This window comes from Cladophialophora yegresii (assembly GCF_000585515.1).
Source record: "Cladophialophora yegresii CBS 114405 chromosome Unknown aczIN-supercont1.1, whole genome shotgun sequence".
NCBI classification, from domain to species: domain Eukaryota; kingdom Fungi; phylum Ascomycota; class Eurotiomycetes; order Chaetothyriales; family Herpotrichiellaceae; genus Cladophialophora; species Cladophialophora yegresii.
In genome coordinates, this window is record NW_006913045.1 from 4,888,160 (window position 1) to 4,903,249 (window position 15,090).

Genomic DNA, 15,090 nt, shown 5'->3' on the forward strand with positions numbered 1-15,090 from the left:
GATCTGTTGTGCGGTGGCTCAGCTCTAGCCTCCTTCAATGCAACCACAACCATGACCTGCCACCTTTTTGGTACACTTTCGGCCACTTCATCTCCGGCGCCCTGGCCCCCCAGATCGTCCCAGCGCGCTCGGCGGGTTCCTGAATGCACGTGCTACCTCCGTGTCCAACAACAGCCATTTCCGTCTCTGTTGTCCCCGCGGTCATCTCGCCTTGTCTACGCAAGTCAATCTGCACCACGACTTCACTAGCGTTCTTCGCGTGCTTCTACTCCAGCCGCTATATCCTTAAGACACTGCGACGTCCGTCCCCCGTCAGACTCTACTCGCTGAGCTGTGGGACGGAGCATTTGCCCCAGGCGATGATGCATGCAGATATACTCCGTACTCCATCCCGAGTAGCGTCTCCCCTGAAGAGCCTTTGCAAAGGAGCACACCGCATCGCACAAGCCAAGCAATGCCAACTTCGATGTGGCTGGACTTGGCTCGATTCTCCGCGTCAATGGCTCAACAAGTGGACGGTCAACGTCAGGTTCTGGGAGTCCCAGCAACAAGCGTGCCGTCCACATGCGGACTTTCCGCCAATGTCCGTTAAAAAGTGTAGGTCCATACTTTCATAATTGTCCGCTCCGATTGCATTATGTCTGGCCGTCACTCTGGTTGATTTGCACGGCGTTATCCTCTCCAGCGCTGAGAATGCCAACGTCTGGGTGCCAGCACACTCCAAATACTTTGACACCGTCACCTGTCGCGGGACTGGGACCGCCGTTGAGGCTTGCTCTGGCTAAGGTGTACAGGCTCTGGCCTACGGCGCCCTCTTTCTCTTGCTTGGTGCTTCGGACATCCCAAACTCTGCAAGTACCGTCGTGACTGCCACTGACAAGAGTATAATCATGGGTAGGATCGCGGGCAAGGCTGACCACGGAGTTCTTGTGGCCTTTGAGTGTCATCGCAGTCACCGTAGCAGCCGATGCTCGGGGATCCACGAGTTTGATTACACGGCTGACGGAACCAGTTGCAATGAGATGAAGTGCGGGCATATGCTCAATGCAGAACAATGCGCTGGACGTGGTTCGAGTGTCGACAGGAGAGGCGGTGACCAAATCCCAAGTTCGTACGGTCTGATCCCAGGACGCCGAGTAGCCAACCGTGGCGTCGTTGTGGTCAAATATAGCACCCGAAACAGGACCGGTGTGCTGTTGCATGAGGGCAAGCGGTCCTCTTTGCGACACCGACACCTCATTATCGAGCCTCCTCTTCTTGCCGTCTTTCGTCCTTGTTTTGGGAACGAGGGCTTCCGGTGCTGTAGGTGCATCAGATTTTCGAATCGACCAAAACCCGACTGAGTGGTCCGAAGAGGCTGAGAGAATGCGGGAGGAAGCAGGATCGACACAGACAGACTCCACCGAGGACTTGTGTCCGTAGAGCTCGATCTGAGGCGACAAGGTTGCCGAGAATCCGTCTTGATCCTCCGAGTATTTCCACAGCCTCAACGTCCGGTCAAAGGCCCCGGAGACAATCTGGGAGGGAGATATGAACTTGGCCGACTTAATAAAAGAGCGGTGTCCGCCCAGGCCCGCTCCACTCGATGTAGCCAGCACCTGTGAGGAAGTATTCCAGACTCTTAACAGGCCGTCATAGCTGGCAGAAAGGATGCGAGGGGAGGTGCTAGAAATGACATCCACGTCGCTGACCCAGTCATCATGCTGAAAAGATGCGACGTGTTGTGGCGGGATTCGTGCTCGTAGATATTCGACGGCAAGGGTCGTTTCTGCGGAGATGCCACTGCTCGTCAAATACTCTTCAAGAGTGGTCCTTAAGTATGTGCCGTTGATAATGAACTCTAGCGGAATGGCTTTCTCGGTCTTTAGCAGGCTGTTGACGAGGGTTGAAAGAGTCAAGCGACGAAAAGAGGTCGGCACGAGTATCGCAGCATTGTCTTCGAGGGATAGATCTGTATCTCGAGTTGTCAGCCGAACTCGTACTTGGGCCTGACTCCCCGAAGCATCTGCGCCAGACATGGCAGCCATGATTGATAACCACGTCCTGTCGCCCTCAACTGCAAAGTTGGCGGCTCTGAAGATCTCAACGAGTGCGGTAACAAAGTCGTTCTGGAAACTTTTTCTCCGCAAAATTTCCGGCGAAGCATAGACACCAGCAGGCAGTGTGCGCCGATGACATGAGGTGGTGGATGCCAATGTCACTGGCACCAGCATCCACCGGAACGTCTCTGCCAGAATCGAGGAAGACAATGCCTGATGACACAGACGCTGCGGCTCTATGCGACACGATCGTTCATGGCACTTTCCCACAATCTGAAGAACTCTTGACATCTGATCTGTCCTCTCAAACCGTCTCGGCACTCCTCAGCCAGATCTCTCATACTCGGCAAAGTCTCAGTGACGAGATCAAAGCCGACAGTAGAGATGAGGCTGGCAACGTCGATGCATGGATTGCGCAGGCTAAAAAGGTCCAAGAGGACATTGCGCGCTGCAAACTCGAATCCAAGCGCATCGTCGAGGAGCACGAGCAACTACAAGTCCTAAGAGACCAGGTCACCGACTATCAAGGCAAAGTTGATCTCCTCGAGGCTGAAATTGACTTCACCAACTCCCTCGGTCGCGAACTTCTGAACGTATCCTTGGCTGCACAGGCCTTGAGGGACATTGAGCAATGTCTCTCCCACGACGACCCCAGCGGAGCTGCCGCGAAACTGCAAGAGCTGGACAAGAACTCGACAACCAAGCCAAAAGCTAGAACAACCACGATCATACGAGATCTACGAGACGAACTACGTCTGAAAGCTCGCTTCCAGCTAGAGCAGAAGCTCAGCCAACAGATTCTCGTTCGCAGAGACCCTCAGAGGGGAGGTCTTGAGGTTTTACAGAATGAGCTCGATCATGCCGCACTGAATTCCGATGCCATTCTACGAGCTCTTGACAGCCTTGGTGACGGCCAAGATTCCATGGAGCCTCTGATGGACAAGCTCAGGTCTCTGATTGTCCTTCCTTTACGCCAATCCGCACGCTTGAAGTTGGCGGCTTATCACGTCGAGGAAAATGCTTTCAATATCGAATTCGACGCCCGCCTTCCGTCTCTGGACTTGGTTCTCGCTTTCGCACTCCACTTTCTCCACTTTCTCCGCGATTCCCTGTCTGAGACAGTGCAAGACGCCACAGCGAAAGCACTACTCCCCGGCTTGATGGACGTTCTGGTTTCCGATTGGCTAAACCCTGAGCTGCCTACCGACCTCAGAATGCTGGACGATCTTGACCGTCTCAAGCAGAGGGTAAACGGCATCTTGGACGACCTGAAATCATCCCGATGGGAAGGGCAAGAAAAGCTTCAAGATTGGACCGATGATATACAACGGGCTTGGCTAAGCAAGCGCAAGGCTGCTACCCTGGATGCTGTAAGGAAAGTATTCGCTTCGGCTCGGGGAAGTTTACGCCAGGTGGAACGTGTGGAGCGACAGATGGTTTCGACTAGTACCGCAGAAGAGCAGAGGGGTGCCGAAGGGGGCTCAGATGAATGGGACGCGGACTGGGACGACGACACCAAGACCAAAGATCCCGCGGGAGAAACAGGCCCGATGAGGGGTACCGAGGAAGATGACACAGAAGGCTGGGGTTTCGACGAGGAAGAAGAAAATGAACCGAACAGAGACACTGGCGACGCACAAGTCGCAAATACCGAAGACGACGACGCCGGAGATGCTTGGGGCTGGGGCGATGAGAGCCCTGTCACGGAAAAGAAATCACAACCGGCATCAAAAGACGAAAACAAGGCACCAAACGGAGCGAAGCTGCCCAAGGAGACTGAGCAGGAGGTTACTCTGACGGAAGTTTACAGTATCAGTGAGATCCCTGACCACCTTGTCCAAATTATAAGCAGGGATCTCTCCGACGCTCAAACTCTCCGGGACACCCAACAGAAGAGTCTTGATTCCGCCTCAGCATCTAGAGGTCTGCTGGCTCTACCCACCTTGGCACTCGCCATGTTTCGGGCAACAGCGCCCAGCTACTACGGCGCCTCTCCCACCCTGACAGACATTCACCGCTACAACGATTCCCTGTATATTGCCGAACGACTACGCGACATAAGCGCCCCGCCAGACATGGCCAGCATAGAATCCGACATCAAAGCCATGGAGAAATTCGCCAAACTGGCATACTCGAAAGAAATGGAAACCCAGCGCATAATCGTGTGGGATCTCCTCGAGGGCGCCCAGGGCTTTACTTCATGCACGCAATTCCCCTACTCGAAGGAGATCGAGAATGCTGTGTCCTCGGTCGTCGATCGAATACGCACACTGCACGCGCTATGGAAACCCATCCTCTCGACCTCCGCGCTGATGCAGAGTCTCGGCTCGCTCGTCACGATGGTGGTCTCCAAAGTCATCTCCTCAATCGAAGAGATGGACGATATCTCCGAGCCAGAATCCCAGCGCCTCACTGCATTCTGCCAACAAATCGCCACCTTGGAAGATCTTTTTCTCTCGACGCCGCCATCTACTACGGCTGATCAGGAAGACACTGCTCCACAATCACCCATCCCCATGACGGCAGTGTACGTCTCCAACTGGCTGCGCTTCCAGTATCTGATCAATATCCTCGAGAGTTCGCTCGTCGACATCAAGTACCTCTGGACGGAAGGCGAACTGAGCCTCGAGTTCAGCGCGGACGAAGTAGTCGATTTAATCAAGGCCCTCTTCGCCGAGAGCGCCCATAGGCGGAGCGCCATTGCCGCGATCAAGGGGAGTAGAACGTCGCGGTGAGTAGGAAGTTTCCTTTACATGTGGGGACCCGCACCAGGCGTGCATAGCTACGAAGGAAGACATTGGCTTGTTAATGCAAAGTGATGAAGCGCCATGGATTGCGATCAGCGTGGATGGTAAAGAAAATCATTGACTGTTGGCGCTCAACGAGACGGCCTCGCAGTACGGAGTTAGTAACCCACTTCGCGCTTTCGAGATACGAACGTGATGGCAACATGACTGAATACTGCTGTGGCATGCAGCATAACTAAGATCGACGCGACGAATACCGTGCTACAACGCAGAGATGAATCTCGTCTTCGCATCCGAATTTGTCCTTTCCATCCCACCCGCTGCTAGTGAAGCGGGGTGTGTGCGTCGATTTGGATCGACACACAGCCTGAACAGGGAGAAGATGATACGCTTGGGAAGGCAATTTACGTGGTACTACAGCATGTTGAAAGTATGATGGACATGGGTATGAGTATGGGTATGGGGACGGATACAGAACTACTGTAGGAAGAAGATGCCTAATTACGCGACAAGCACAATAAAAGACCGGACGTCTTCATTTTCTACTGCTGGTGTCGAAGATGGGACGTCGGATTGTGTCTCTACCGTATCTTCGAGCCGTGTCTATCTAAGCGTCGGTTGTTGCTCCCATCCGATCTGTTGGAGGGAGTTGGTCCAAAAGAGCGTGTAATAACATTAAAGAAACCCTCCGCCGTAGCCTCTGTTCTCTGACCCAGAAAAGCAGTCTACCCCCTCTGATCTTCACCCTTAAGACTTGGACAATCCTCCTTGCTGGAAAATACTGCTTCTTCAATAACCTAGCAATGCAGAGGCACCAGGCTCGCTGGAAATGTAAATGACCTCGTGGTCATCACTGAACCCATTGAACTTGGTGGCCGAGCACTTGGTGTAAGCCCCCATATTCTCGAAGAACAGCCAGTCGCCAATTTCAATCACCCCGGGGAGGAAGTACCGGTCTGTGATGACATCGATTCCATCACAGGTCGGGCCCCAGATCGAGTATTCGACGGGAAGTTCGTTCGCAATCGGTCGGGCAAGGACCTGCGGCACAGGATGCTGGTGGTCGAAGATGATGTTGGAGAAGTTGCCGTAGACCCCGTCGTTCAGGTAGAGCATGTACCCCTTACCTCCTTCGTGGTCCACCGCAACCTCTCGTCGAGCTATCACATTCGCAGCCAAGGTGAAGGCATTGGAGGCGTAGTACCGGCCGGGCTCCCCAATGATACGCACATTGGTAGGGAAATGTTCCTCCAGAGCTTCGTTAAGGTTTCCGGCGAAAGTCTCGAACGTTTCGTCCACAAAGCCACCCCCGACGTCGAGCAACTTGAGATCGAAGCCTAGCGTCGCTGCTTGGTCAAAGACGCCGCGTGCGTCCTTGACGGCCTTGCCGAAGGAGTTCGGATCGCTGGCGCCAGAGCCGATGTGGAAACTGACGCCGACGAGGTTCAAGTTCAAATGCTTGACACGGTGAAGCAATTCTTCCGCGTATTCCAAGCTCGCGCCGTATTTCGTGCTCAAACGACAAGCGCTGGCCGAGTCGTCGGTCAGGATGCGGAGGACGAGTTCAGCTTTTGGATAGCATTCCTTGATCTTGTACAATTCGTCGGTGTTGTCAAAGGTCATGAGTGTAACGCCGACTCTCTGCGCGTGGCGGAGGTAGGACTTGGTCTTGCACGGTTGGGCGTAGATGATGCGGCTAGGCGGAACGCCAAGGCTGAGCACCAAGTCGATCTCAGCCTTGGACGCACAATCAAACCCGGTGCCCAATTTGGCCAACAGGCGAAGCACTTCCTTGTCCGGGTTGCATTTGACCGCTTAAAAACTGTTAGCTCATCCACTGAAGGATCATGGACGTGTGCCACTCACCATAAAACGGCTTGACTCGGGCCAAGTTCATTTTCCAGCGGAGATGCTGGCGGTAGACTTCTCCCAGATCCGCCACATAGAATGCATCTTCCTCGCCGGGTTCGCAGGTGTCCACGTTAATGCGAGCAATTTGCTCCTTGAGGACTTTCTGAATTAGAGCCTTAGAGGCAAAGCCAGTCACGTCAGATTCAAGGCCATGATTGATATCAGGACAGTCGATCTTATCGATTAAGTTGTTAGTCAAAGTAGTAGTGGTACCTGGCTGATCAATGGCAATTGCAGAAGGTGCCATAACCATGCAAATGGTTAAGCTGATGATTTAGTGATGATGGATTTCAGGCGGGTGTTAGGGAGGTTTTCTGGATTCCGACCCTATCGGACGTTGGCTTTGCCTCAGCGACTCTCCCTCGCGAGGAGGAAGAACCTCGAGTGGCGACCTATGCGGCAGCTGAAATTGAGGGGATTGTTGAATGGGGGTGTCAAACTGAAAGGACGACAGCGGTGTTGCAACGTTGAGCTTCAGCAGGAGGAGGGCGTGTATTGAGGATATGTCGATGTTTTGAAGCAGATGCAGTTTGATGGCGCAAGGCGAAAGATGTCGTAGCCGTGTTATGGGGTGCCTTTGGTAGCCCAAAGGCGGATTGAAAAGATTTGTAGCTGGTAGAAGTCGTGTCCCAAGGCACCGGAGTGATTGTGGCAGGCAGTGCTGTGGTAACAAAGAGGTCGAGAGGAAGTGAAGTGGTGAGAAATATTCGATTTTGGTGTGCTTCGTGCCGGCACGGAAATTTTGTCGCGATTCACATCGACAAGCTGGTGGGGGGCAAAAGGTGGATCGTGCCGGCCGGATTGTCGCTGTTGGAGGCGCAGCCTAGAAAAACTCAACCGTTCAGTGACCTCAGAATTTCAGGCACGGCGAGAATTGCAGCCAGTGACTCAAAGTCGGTGAATCAGCGCTAGCTGAGTTGTCATCTCGCGTCTGTCATTCGCCGGTGCTGCTTTCTTCCAGGATTCCCGTCCCGTTCGCGCCAGGCACGATTGTTGCAACTCCAGGCCAGGCTTTTCCCATGTGCGGGTGCGGCATTTTCCAACGTGACACGTGACTTGAGGACCGTTGGCTGCTGCATGCGAGGTACCGAGGGCCTTTTTCGTCTCGGCTCTCAACATCTACCAGGAGGCATTGCATACTCTTTGCGATCAATGGACAGGCACACAGTCCTGTGTTACCGGTTAGGATCAAACCACCGTTTGACGCCTATAGGTGTAGAATTCAGTGGTCGGCGTGTCGGCGTCGTAATCACTAGGCCTGTGTGGAAGCGGGATATTCGTGCTCTCCACTATTTCGAATTTCGTCTTTCTCATGTGTTCGAAGAAAACGGTGTCTGCCTCGTGCCGTCGCTTGAATCCCACCAAGATGAGGGTATTCGGTGCACGAGCAGCCAGTTGTCTCAGGATCTCTACCAGGTGCACACTCCTGTCCGGATTGTAGATGCAATCAGAAACCAAGATGAGATCGAAATTGGGATTCGTGCTATCCTCAAGGCCTGAAGACCAGTCCAAAACGTCTGCTTGAAGTGTAGACCCCGCCATCAAGGAAGCACAGCGAATGTTCTTCCCTAGCACTTCCTGAGCATCATCCAAGTCGGTGAGGTACATGTCGCACTTGACAAGCTGTGCGAAAGCAATGCCAACGATGCCACATCCAGCGCCTAGTTCCAGCACCTTGAGCTTCCTTACCTTGCCGGACTTGACCAGAGCTGCTAATGTGCCTCCACCACTTGGCGGCGATGAAGACAGTGCTCGTGCGAGATACATCACAAATCCTAGGCTCGCATCCCTTCGATCGTGCGTCAGTGGTATCAGGCTTTGAGATGGAGGAGAATTACCAGATGTGCCTCGCCATGCTCTCACCGATGTCTTCCCATATCCGCACCGTCGTGTTGTTCCAGAGCGCTAGACGTCGCTCAACAATGGGCTCTGACCGCTGCTTGTCAGACAGGAGAAAGGCACAACTCCAGATGTCAAGAATTTCCGGGATCTCGGACAGGTTGACGGCGGATTGAGTTTGCTGGGTAGTCACATGGAGCTGGATAGGCCACGACGTATACTTGCCAGGACACTGAATAGTAAACTTGAGTGCCCTTGATGTAGGTTGCCATTGCAATGACTGCGAGTGGAGGACTCGCCACGGGCTATTGGCCTCTACAATCTCTGCCCTCAAGACAACGTCCTGGCTGAGTAACGCGTCACTGAGGTCTGTCTGCACGGCCAGCACAGCAGAAACACCAACTGTCTTCTTGCTTGCATCGCATTGCGGCGCGCGCAGGAAGCGGATGTAATGCACCATGCCAGGAACAGGCCGCGAGGATGAGAAAACGAGTTGAGAAAACGAATTGAGGAAGAGGTGAGGTAGAAGTGAAGGAGGAAAGGATCTAACCACACTGATCAAAGTGAGGCGTGAGGGGCGCGCTGTCCGCCGGACCGGAAGAACAGTGTCGCCGAAACACTGAGCACGTGGTTCACGTGGACTCCGGGGCGCCGGTGAGATCTGGTCCCGGGCCCCCAGCCAGCCTTCCGTCTCCCCCAGACTCCTGTGCAACCTTGTCGCATCGAACCCTTTCGATGCTCACAACCCTGTGACTGAAGAATGGCAACTAGGACTCCACTGCGCAAACGTTCGGCGCGGTTCACCAGCTTCGTTGCGCTGCCTTGCCTCCACATGATCTGAACGGGTCACTGCCGCTTTCCCAAGATGAACAACCCTGAGTTTCGTCAGACCCTCCACAACATCTCTCACAACCTCGAGTCTGCAAATCAGGCTGCTCAGGAGAACATATACACTTTTACGCAACTATACGTTGATCCTTGTCTCGAAGGCATCAAATCATGTGTCTATTCATGCACTGCACCTTGCTTCCCGAACAGAGAAGCCAGCCATCGGCGGAAGAGGGGTCGATCGCGCGGAAGAGCGGAGTATAACTTTGACTTCTATAATGCCTGGGATGATGAGGAAGCACTTGGCGATGGCGTCTTAGGCTGGGGCGATGATGAGTTGGACGGCCTACTAGCTGGTCGTGGGTCGCAGTCGCGGCAGCCGAGGAAACAACGGGCAATGAGCTACGGTTCAAGAGGAAGACGAAAACCTTCGGGAACTCAGCCAGAATTAGAGCAGGATCCGACAATTATACCAAGCTCGTCATACTTGGGATTCCTCGAACGCCTGCCGTGGAGGATTGGCGCCAGGAAATTGCGCTACAAGCCTTCAGCTGCCGATTTACAAGAGAATCCCGGCGGTACTCGAGTGCGAGTCGCGGAGAGCGAACCACTTATAGAAGAGCCTGAGGAACATGACGACACATGGAGAAAGGGACATGGTCGTCAGCGAAGTGCTACTACCGCTTCGAGGTCGACGACCAACTCCTTGAGCTCTAGAGGGGACTTGATCATGAGCGATGAAGAAGAGTATGAAGACGCGCAGCCGCTCGATGACTCGTTTGCAGTCATGCTCAGCCGGCGAAACACAAACCAAGGCTCCGCCGACGATCAGAGCAGTGGCAAGCCGAGGACGCCAAGCAGCAAGCGACCAGGAGTGTCTCGCAATTCCACCCGAACAGTTTCGTCCAAGTCCAAAAGAAGCCCAAGCGGCAAGAGTAGCCAAAGGTCGGCCTCATCGAAGAGTCTGGCACACTTGTCTTCCAACGTAGTCGAAGAGCATCCTGAGCCACCGACCTTAGTTGACCTCAGACGTGAGGAAGAACGAGTTGCGCACGAGGAAGAGCTTGAGATCGAGCAGAAACGTGAAGCCGCCCAACGGCTGGCCTTGCAGCGAGGGTTAAGCTCGCGTGATGCTCAAGACTTGACGAGCACGGAAGTCAAGCCTGAGGACGTCGAAGATGCGGAGGTGGACACTGCTTCGACGATCGATGGGTCAGAAAGAGATCCTGTGTCCCCAGTCCATCCACCATACACAGACTTACGAAACACGGAACCAGACTTGACATCGTCGAGTAGGGATGGCGGCGATGATGGCAAGGATCCAACATGATCGACGAGGAATCTGCTCTTCTGACATTCTGATGATATCAGAAATCTTACATCCTGCGGATGACAGCGATGTCAAAGAAAAGAAGGTGCTGGATCTACGAACATAACGGCCGCTGTATATTCTCCATTGTGCAGCGCTGGAAATGAAGGCACAGCTCTTTCGACCAGCCTGTACCTGGATTGCTCCGCTTGTTGCATTATGACGAACCTGATGACGGTAGAGAAGATGGAATGGCTTCGGAGGCTTCTTGTATAGCACCTAATGATAGCCAATTTTGACCTGCGACTAGCTACTGCACCTCTACACAGTGTTATGTACAGTTGTTCTGCAAATTAATCCAGAAGCGACTTCACCTCTACGACACTTACTCTCATGTCCTTCGCACCGCCGCTTATCTGTGGAGTCCCTCACAGCCTTATCTGGTGGCCGAGGGTCGAGAGTCTCGATTGGATGAGAGGAGGCGAGTCCTGCATTGCCGCACCCTCGACAGCGTGCGCTCCCCTCTCTACACTCTGTACTCCGTACACACCGCGCATACCCTGCTCTTGCAACGCACCTCAGCTTGCGATGAGACTATTCGGACGGTCATCGACTCTCCTCATTCCTTCCCCGCGGTTATGACCCAGACCTCGGCGCCGCTTTGCCAAACAGCGTCCGATTCGTCACTCCACCCAGCAGCGAGGTCCCTGCGGGTCTTGTATGCTGCCGAATGGTGAGAAGGAATAAGATGGAGGACAAGAAAATATGGAGTCCTGAGTCCTCCTCGAATCCCTCTGCCTATGAGGCCGACATGCACAATGTGCACCGCACCTTCGCCCGCCGCCTGACCGAGTCCTTCAAACGAGATCCCCACGCGAGTGTCACCCGATCGGCCTCGTTCAGCGCAGGGGATGGAAAAGGGTACGACGCCGAGGCTGCCGCTCAAGCGACGGCGCTGTCACCTTTGCTGAGAAGGCTGAAAGGGCGACACTTGCAGATGATTGCCATTGGCGGGAGTATCGGTACGGGACTCTTCGTCGGCAGTGGGAAGGCACTGGCCCATGGTGGACCGGCGTCGTTGTTGCTGGCGTTTTCTTTGACCGGCTGTATGATGTACTGCACGGTCCAGGCGCTGGGAGAGCTGTAAGACTTGGACCCGACAATGCCATTGTCGCTGCTGACTGTCCACACCAGCGCTGTGTTATTTCCGGTCGCCGGATCGTTCGCGTCGTACTCGACAAGATTTCTGGTAGGCCAAACGCCTTGCCATGCTGCGCCTGAAGTCTAACGCTGCTATCAGGACCCGGCCTGGGGCTTCGCGATGGGCTGGAACTACGCATTAAACTGGCTTACGGTCTTGCCTTTGGAGATCGTCAGCGCCTCCATCACAGTCGACTACTGGGTATGGATCATGCCGGACGGCTCGCGCTACTAGATTAACCGAGAGGAACAGGTTCAAAACGTTTCGCTGAATGCCGCCTGGGTGTCCATCTTCTTGATCCTTATTGTATTAATCAATTTCTTCGGCGTGAAAGGGTATGGCGAGGCCGAATTTATTTTCAGCGTTGTCAAGGTGACTGCTGTTATTGGGTACATGTAAGTGGCTCCTCAGTATATCTTATTTATGCGCGTCAATGTGATGCTTACCCATCTGTAGTCTACTCGGAGTCCTTATCAACATCATGGGCGGCGTCGACTCCGCTGGAAGGCCGAATGGCAGCTACCTGGGGTTTCGCCTGTGGCACCACCCAGGAGCATTTCATAACGGTTTCAAAGGTCTCTGCAGCACGTTCGTGACAGCCGCATTTGCATTTGCAGGAACGGAACTCGTCGGCCTCGCCGCGGCAGAGACGGAGAATCCCAGGAAGGCTCTGCCCACTGCCATCAAACAGGTGAGTGCGCACGAGGAGGCCCGAGTCCATTCGTCTCACTGAGGTTGTAGGTTTTCTGGCGAATCACCCTCTTTTACGTAGTCAGTCTTCTCCTGGTCGGCACCCTTGTGCCCTACGACGACCCGCGCCTCCTGAATGGCAAAAGCTCGGCCGACGCCAAAGCCTCGCCGTTTGTGATCAGCATTCAAAACGCCGGCATTGAGGTTCTCCCATCGGTCATGAACTGCGTCATCATGATCAGCGTCCTCAGCGTCGGCAACTCGGCCATCTACGGCAGCTCGCGAACCCTGGCTGCGCTTGCAGAACAGTGCCAGGCACCCTCCTTCCTGGCGTACATTGATCGCAAAGGCCGGCCGCTCTACGCGATCATCGTTGCATCCGTGCTGGGACTACTAGGGTACCTAGCAGCCACACAGAAACAACAAGACGCATTCAACTGGATGCTCGCCCTCTCCGGCCTGTCCAGCATACTCACCTGGGCGAGCATCTGCCTCGCGCACATCCGCTTCCGCCACGCCTGGGCGCTCCAAGGCCATTCTCTCGACGAACTGGCGTTTCGCAGCCCCGTCGGCACGATCGGATCTTGGGTCGGCTTTATATTTAATGTGCTGGTGCTGATTGGGCAATTCTGGACCGGGTTTTCGCCCGTCGGCTGGCAGCACATGTCGGTATCTGACAGAATCGCGAATTTCTTCCAGGCATACCTTGCAGCCCCAATCGTCGTGCTGATGTACCTGGGGTACAAGACGTATATGAAGACGCATATCTTGCGAGCGAGGGATATGGATCTGTTCACCGGAAAGCGGGAGTTCAACGTCCGCGTGCTGCTCGCGGAGGAAAAGGCAGATCGCAAGCGCTGGCCGCGGTGGAAGAAGTTGTACAAGTTCTTCTGCTAGGGCGTGTAGAGTCGGCGTTGACAAACGATCATAATGGTTATTCCTTCTTCTTTTCTTTCCACACGAGATCGTGTTCCCCTCGTTTCCTCCTCCATTGATTCGTTGCGCTGAGCACCTCCGCCTCACAGCCCCGGAACACCCAGGCGTATTTTCGCCAAAACCCCACGGACACTTCCCAGCCAGACACATCCCAAGGAGTGTCCCATACTATACCTCCCCCATACTCTGCCGCGCCTAGATCAGCTGCAAACCCGTGGAAGAGCCCTCCAACCGTGTCCGTCCAGAGCGCATCTTCGTCAAAGCTGCTTGCTGCCCCCTCTGTGCTCGACACTGGGCTGGACTTTGACGTGGGCGATATCGGCGACGTTGACGTTGACACTGACGGTGCTGTCGACCCCACCGTCGTAAGCACGATCAAATTGTCACGCAGCACCGGATGCGGAAGGATATCGATCCACGCGGCATGCTTGACAGTCCTTTGCAACCGCGTGGGATGCAACGACGGCGGAAGCAAGCGACTTAAATCCAGGTCCGAGACATCGACATCAATGTTCGGCAAGCAAGCCACGGTCGTGGAAGACCACTCTGCACTCTCGCCCCCTGCGTGTGCACGTGTTTGTGTGTGTGCCGGAAGACGCGCGATGTAGCCTCGATTGACCAGACTGGCGCGGAGGACATTATATTGCAGAAGCACGATCAGGTGGTCCGGGCAGAGCGGGAAGATGACGGTATCGAGACTTGGAGGTCCCGCAGTATACGTTAGTAGTGGATTACGTGCGTCTCTCCTGAGCGGGCTTTGGGCCCAAATGACGGACTGGGCGGCCTGGGACCAGCATGGCAGGAGGCTGTCGGGGTCGGCTCCCTTGTCCTTGGTGTGTGCGGTACGTGTGAGTCCTCGTGCTTGGCTCGGATGAGATTGCGCTTGTAATTGTGCTGGTGGTTGCGCTTGTTCGAGGGCGTGGGCTCTCCGCCGTCGAAACGCCCGCGAGTTCAGTCTGTTCTGCCGTTTTCTGCGTTCCGCGGCCGAGGTGACGCCCGTCCAGTCGTCGTGCGTGGTGACAGCGTCGGCGAGCTGGCGCATGGGTTGGATTGGGATAGGGATCACGCCCTCGTTACGGGACCCGGCCATAGATGGTATCATGGGCTGGAGTGGAATCATGTCCTCGTTGCGGGACCTGGCCATAGATGGCATGGTGGCTTGTTGGTACGTCTGAAGTCTGAGGTTCAGTAGCTGTAATAGATCACGAATGGTGCGTTGAGATCGACGTCGACACTGTAATGCAGTCTGCTTACCTGGCTGCTACAATGGGAGTCGTGGCTAAGGCTGTAGCCTAGGCCTGTCTGGCTAGACATTATCACCACGACAGGTCGGAGATACGGCCGAGACTTGAGAGCGCATTGGAGGGATAATTACTTCTTGGTTGCGGAGGACGAGAGCAAGCGATAGGTTGGCAAAGGGCTTCTCTCCTTATTAGTAGTTAGCTTTATGCAGCTGGCTTGCAGTATGCCTAATACGTAACTACTGTACGGAGTAGATTGGCTTCGATCACAGTCCTGCGGCGCCACGTACGGACTATTCGTACTGCGTAGGCAGCAATTTGAGAAGACACCGCAAGGAGCGTGGTTTGA

The 15,090-nt window shown here is 54.5% G+C and overlaps 7 protein-coding genes across 7 annotated transcripts; 3 read left to right on the plus strand and 4 right to left on the minus strand.

The window, feature by feature from the left end:
* Nucleotides 1–635: 635 nt before the first annotated feature.
* Nucleotides 636–2,027, minus strand: A1O7_01761 (uncharacterized protein; the record flags this gene model as incomplete). Its single annotated transcript, XM_007755797.1, has 1 exon — nt 636–2,027. One exon carries the CDS (start codon nt 2,025–2,027, stop codon nt 636–638), a length of 1,392 nt encoding a protein of 463 aa, XP_007753987.1.
* A 221-nt stretch (nt 2,028–2,248) lies between these two features.
* A1O7_01762 (uncharacterized protein) lies at nt 2,249–4,774 on the plus strand (the record flags this gene model as incomplete). Its single annotated transcript, XM_007755798.1, has 1 exon — nt 2,249–4,774. One exon carries the CDS (start codon nt 2,249–2,251, stop codon nt 4,772–4,774), a length of 2,526 nt encoding a protein of 841 aa, XP_007753988.1.
* An 801-nt stretch (nt 4,775–5,575) lies between these two features.
* Nucleotides 5,576–6,944, minus strand: A1O7_01763 (ornithine decarboxylase; the record flags this gene model as incomplete). Its single annotated transcript, XM_007755799.1, has 2 exons — nt 5,576–6,600; nt 6,653–6,944. The coding sequence occupies 2 exons, from the start codon at nt 6,942–6,944 to the stop codon at nt 5,576–5,578; spliced, it is 1,317 nt and encodes a 438-aa protein (XP_007753989.1).
* Nucleotides 6,945–7,885: 941 nt separating this feature from the next.
* Nucleotides 7,886–8,996, minus strand: A1O7_01764 (uncharacterized protein; the record flags this gene model as incomplete). Its single annotated transcript, XM_007755800.1, has 2 exons — nt 7,886–8,486; nt 8,536–8,996. The coding sequence occupies 2 exons, from the start codon at nt 8,994–8,996 to the stop codon at nt 7,886–7,888; spliced, it is 1,062 nt and encodes a 353-aa protein (XP_007753990.1).
* A 405-nt stretch (nt 8,997–9,401) lies between these two features.
* A1O7_01765 (uncharacterized protein) lies at nt 9,402–10,694 on the plus strand (the record flags this gene model as incomplete). Its single annotated transcript, XM_007755801.1, has 1 exon — nt 9,402–10,694. The coding sequence occupies one exon, from the start codon at nt 9,402–9,404 to the stop codon at nt 10,692–10,694; it is 1,293 nt and encodes a 430-aa protein (XP_007753991.1).
* A 727-nt stretch (nt 10,695–11,421) lies between these two features.
* Nucleotides 11,422–13,461, plus strand: A1O7_01766 (uncharacterized protein; the record flags this gene model as incomplete). The annotated part of the gene is made up of 6 exons (XM_007755802.1): nt 11,422–11,816; nt 11,868–11,922; nt 11,974–12,075; nt 12,127–12,269; nt 12,331–12,565; nt 12,616–13,461. The coding sequence occupies 6 exons, from the start codon at nt 11,422–11,424 to the stop codon at nt 13,459–13,461; spliced, it is 1,776 nt and encodes a 591-aa protein (XP_007753992.1).
* A 37-nt stretch (nt 13,462–13,498) lies between these two features.
* Nucleotides 13,499–14,602, minus strand: A1O7_01767 (uncharacterized protein; the record flags this gene model as incomplete). Its single annotated transcript, XM_007755803.1, has 2 exons — nt 13,499–13,777; nt 13,874–14,602. The coding sequence occupies 2 exons, from the start codon at nt 14,600–14,602 to the stop codon at nt 13,499–13,501; spliced, it is 1,008 nt and encodes a 335-aa protein (XP_007753993.1).
* Nucleotides 14,603–15,090: the final 488 nt, after the last annotated feature.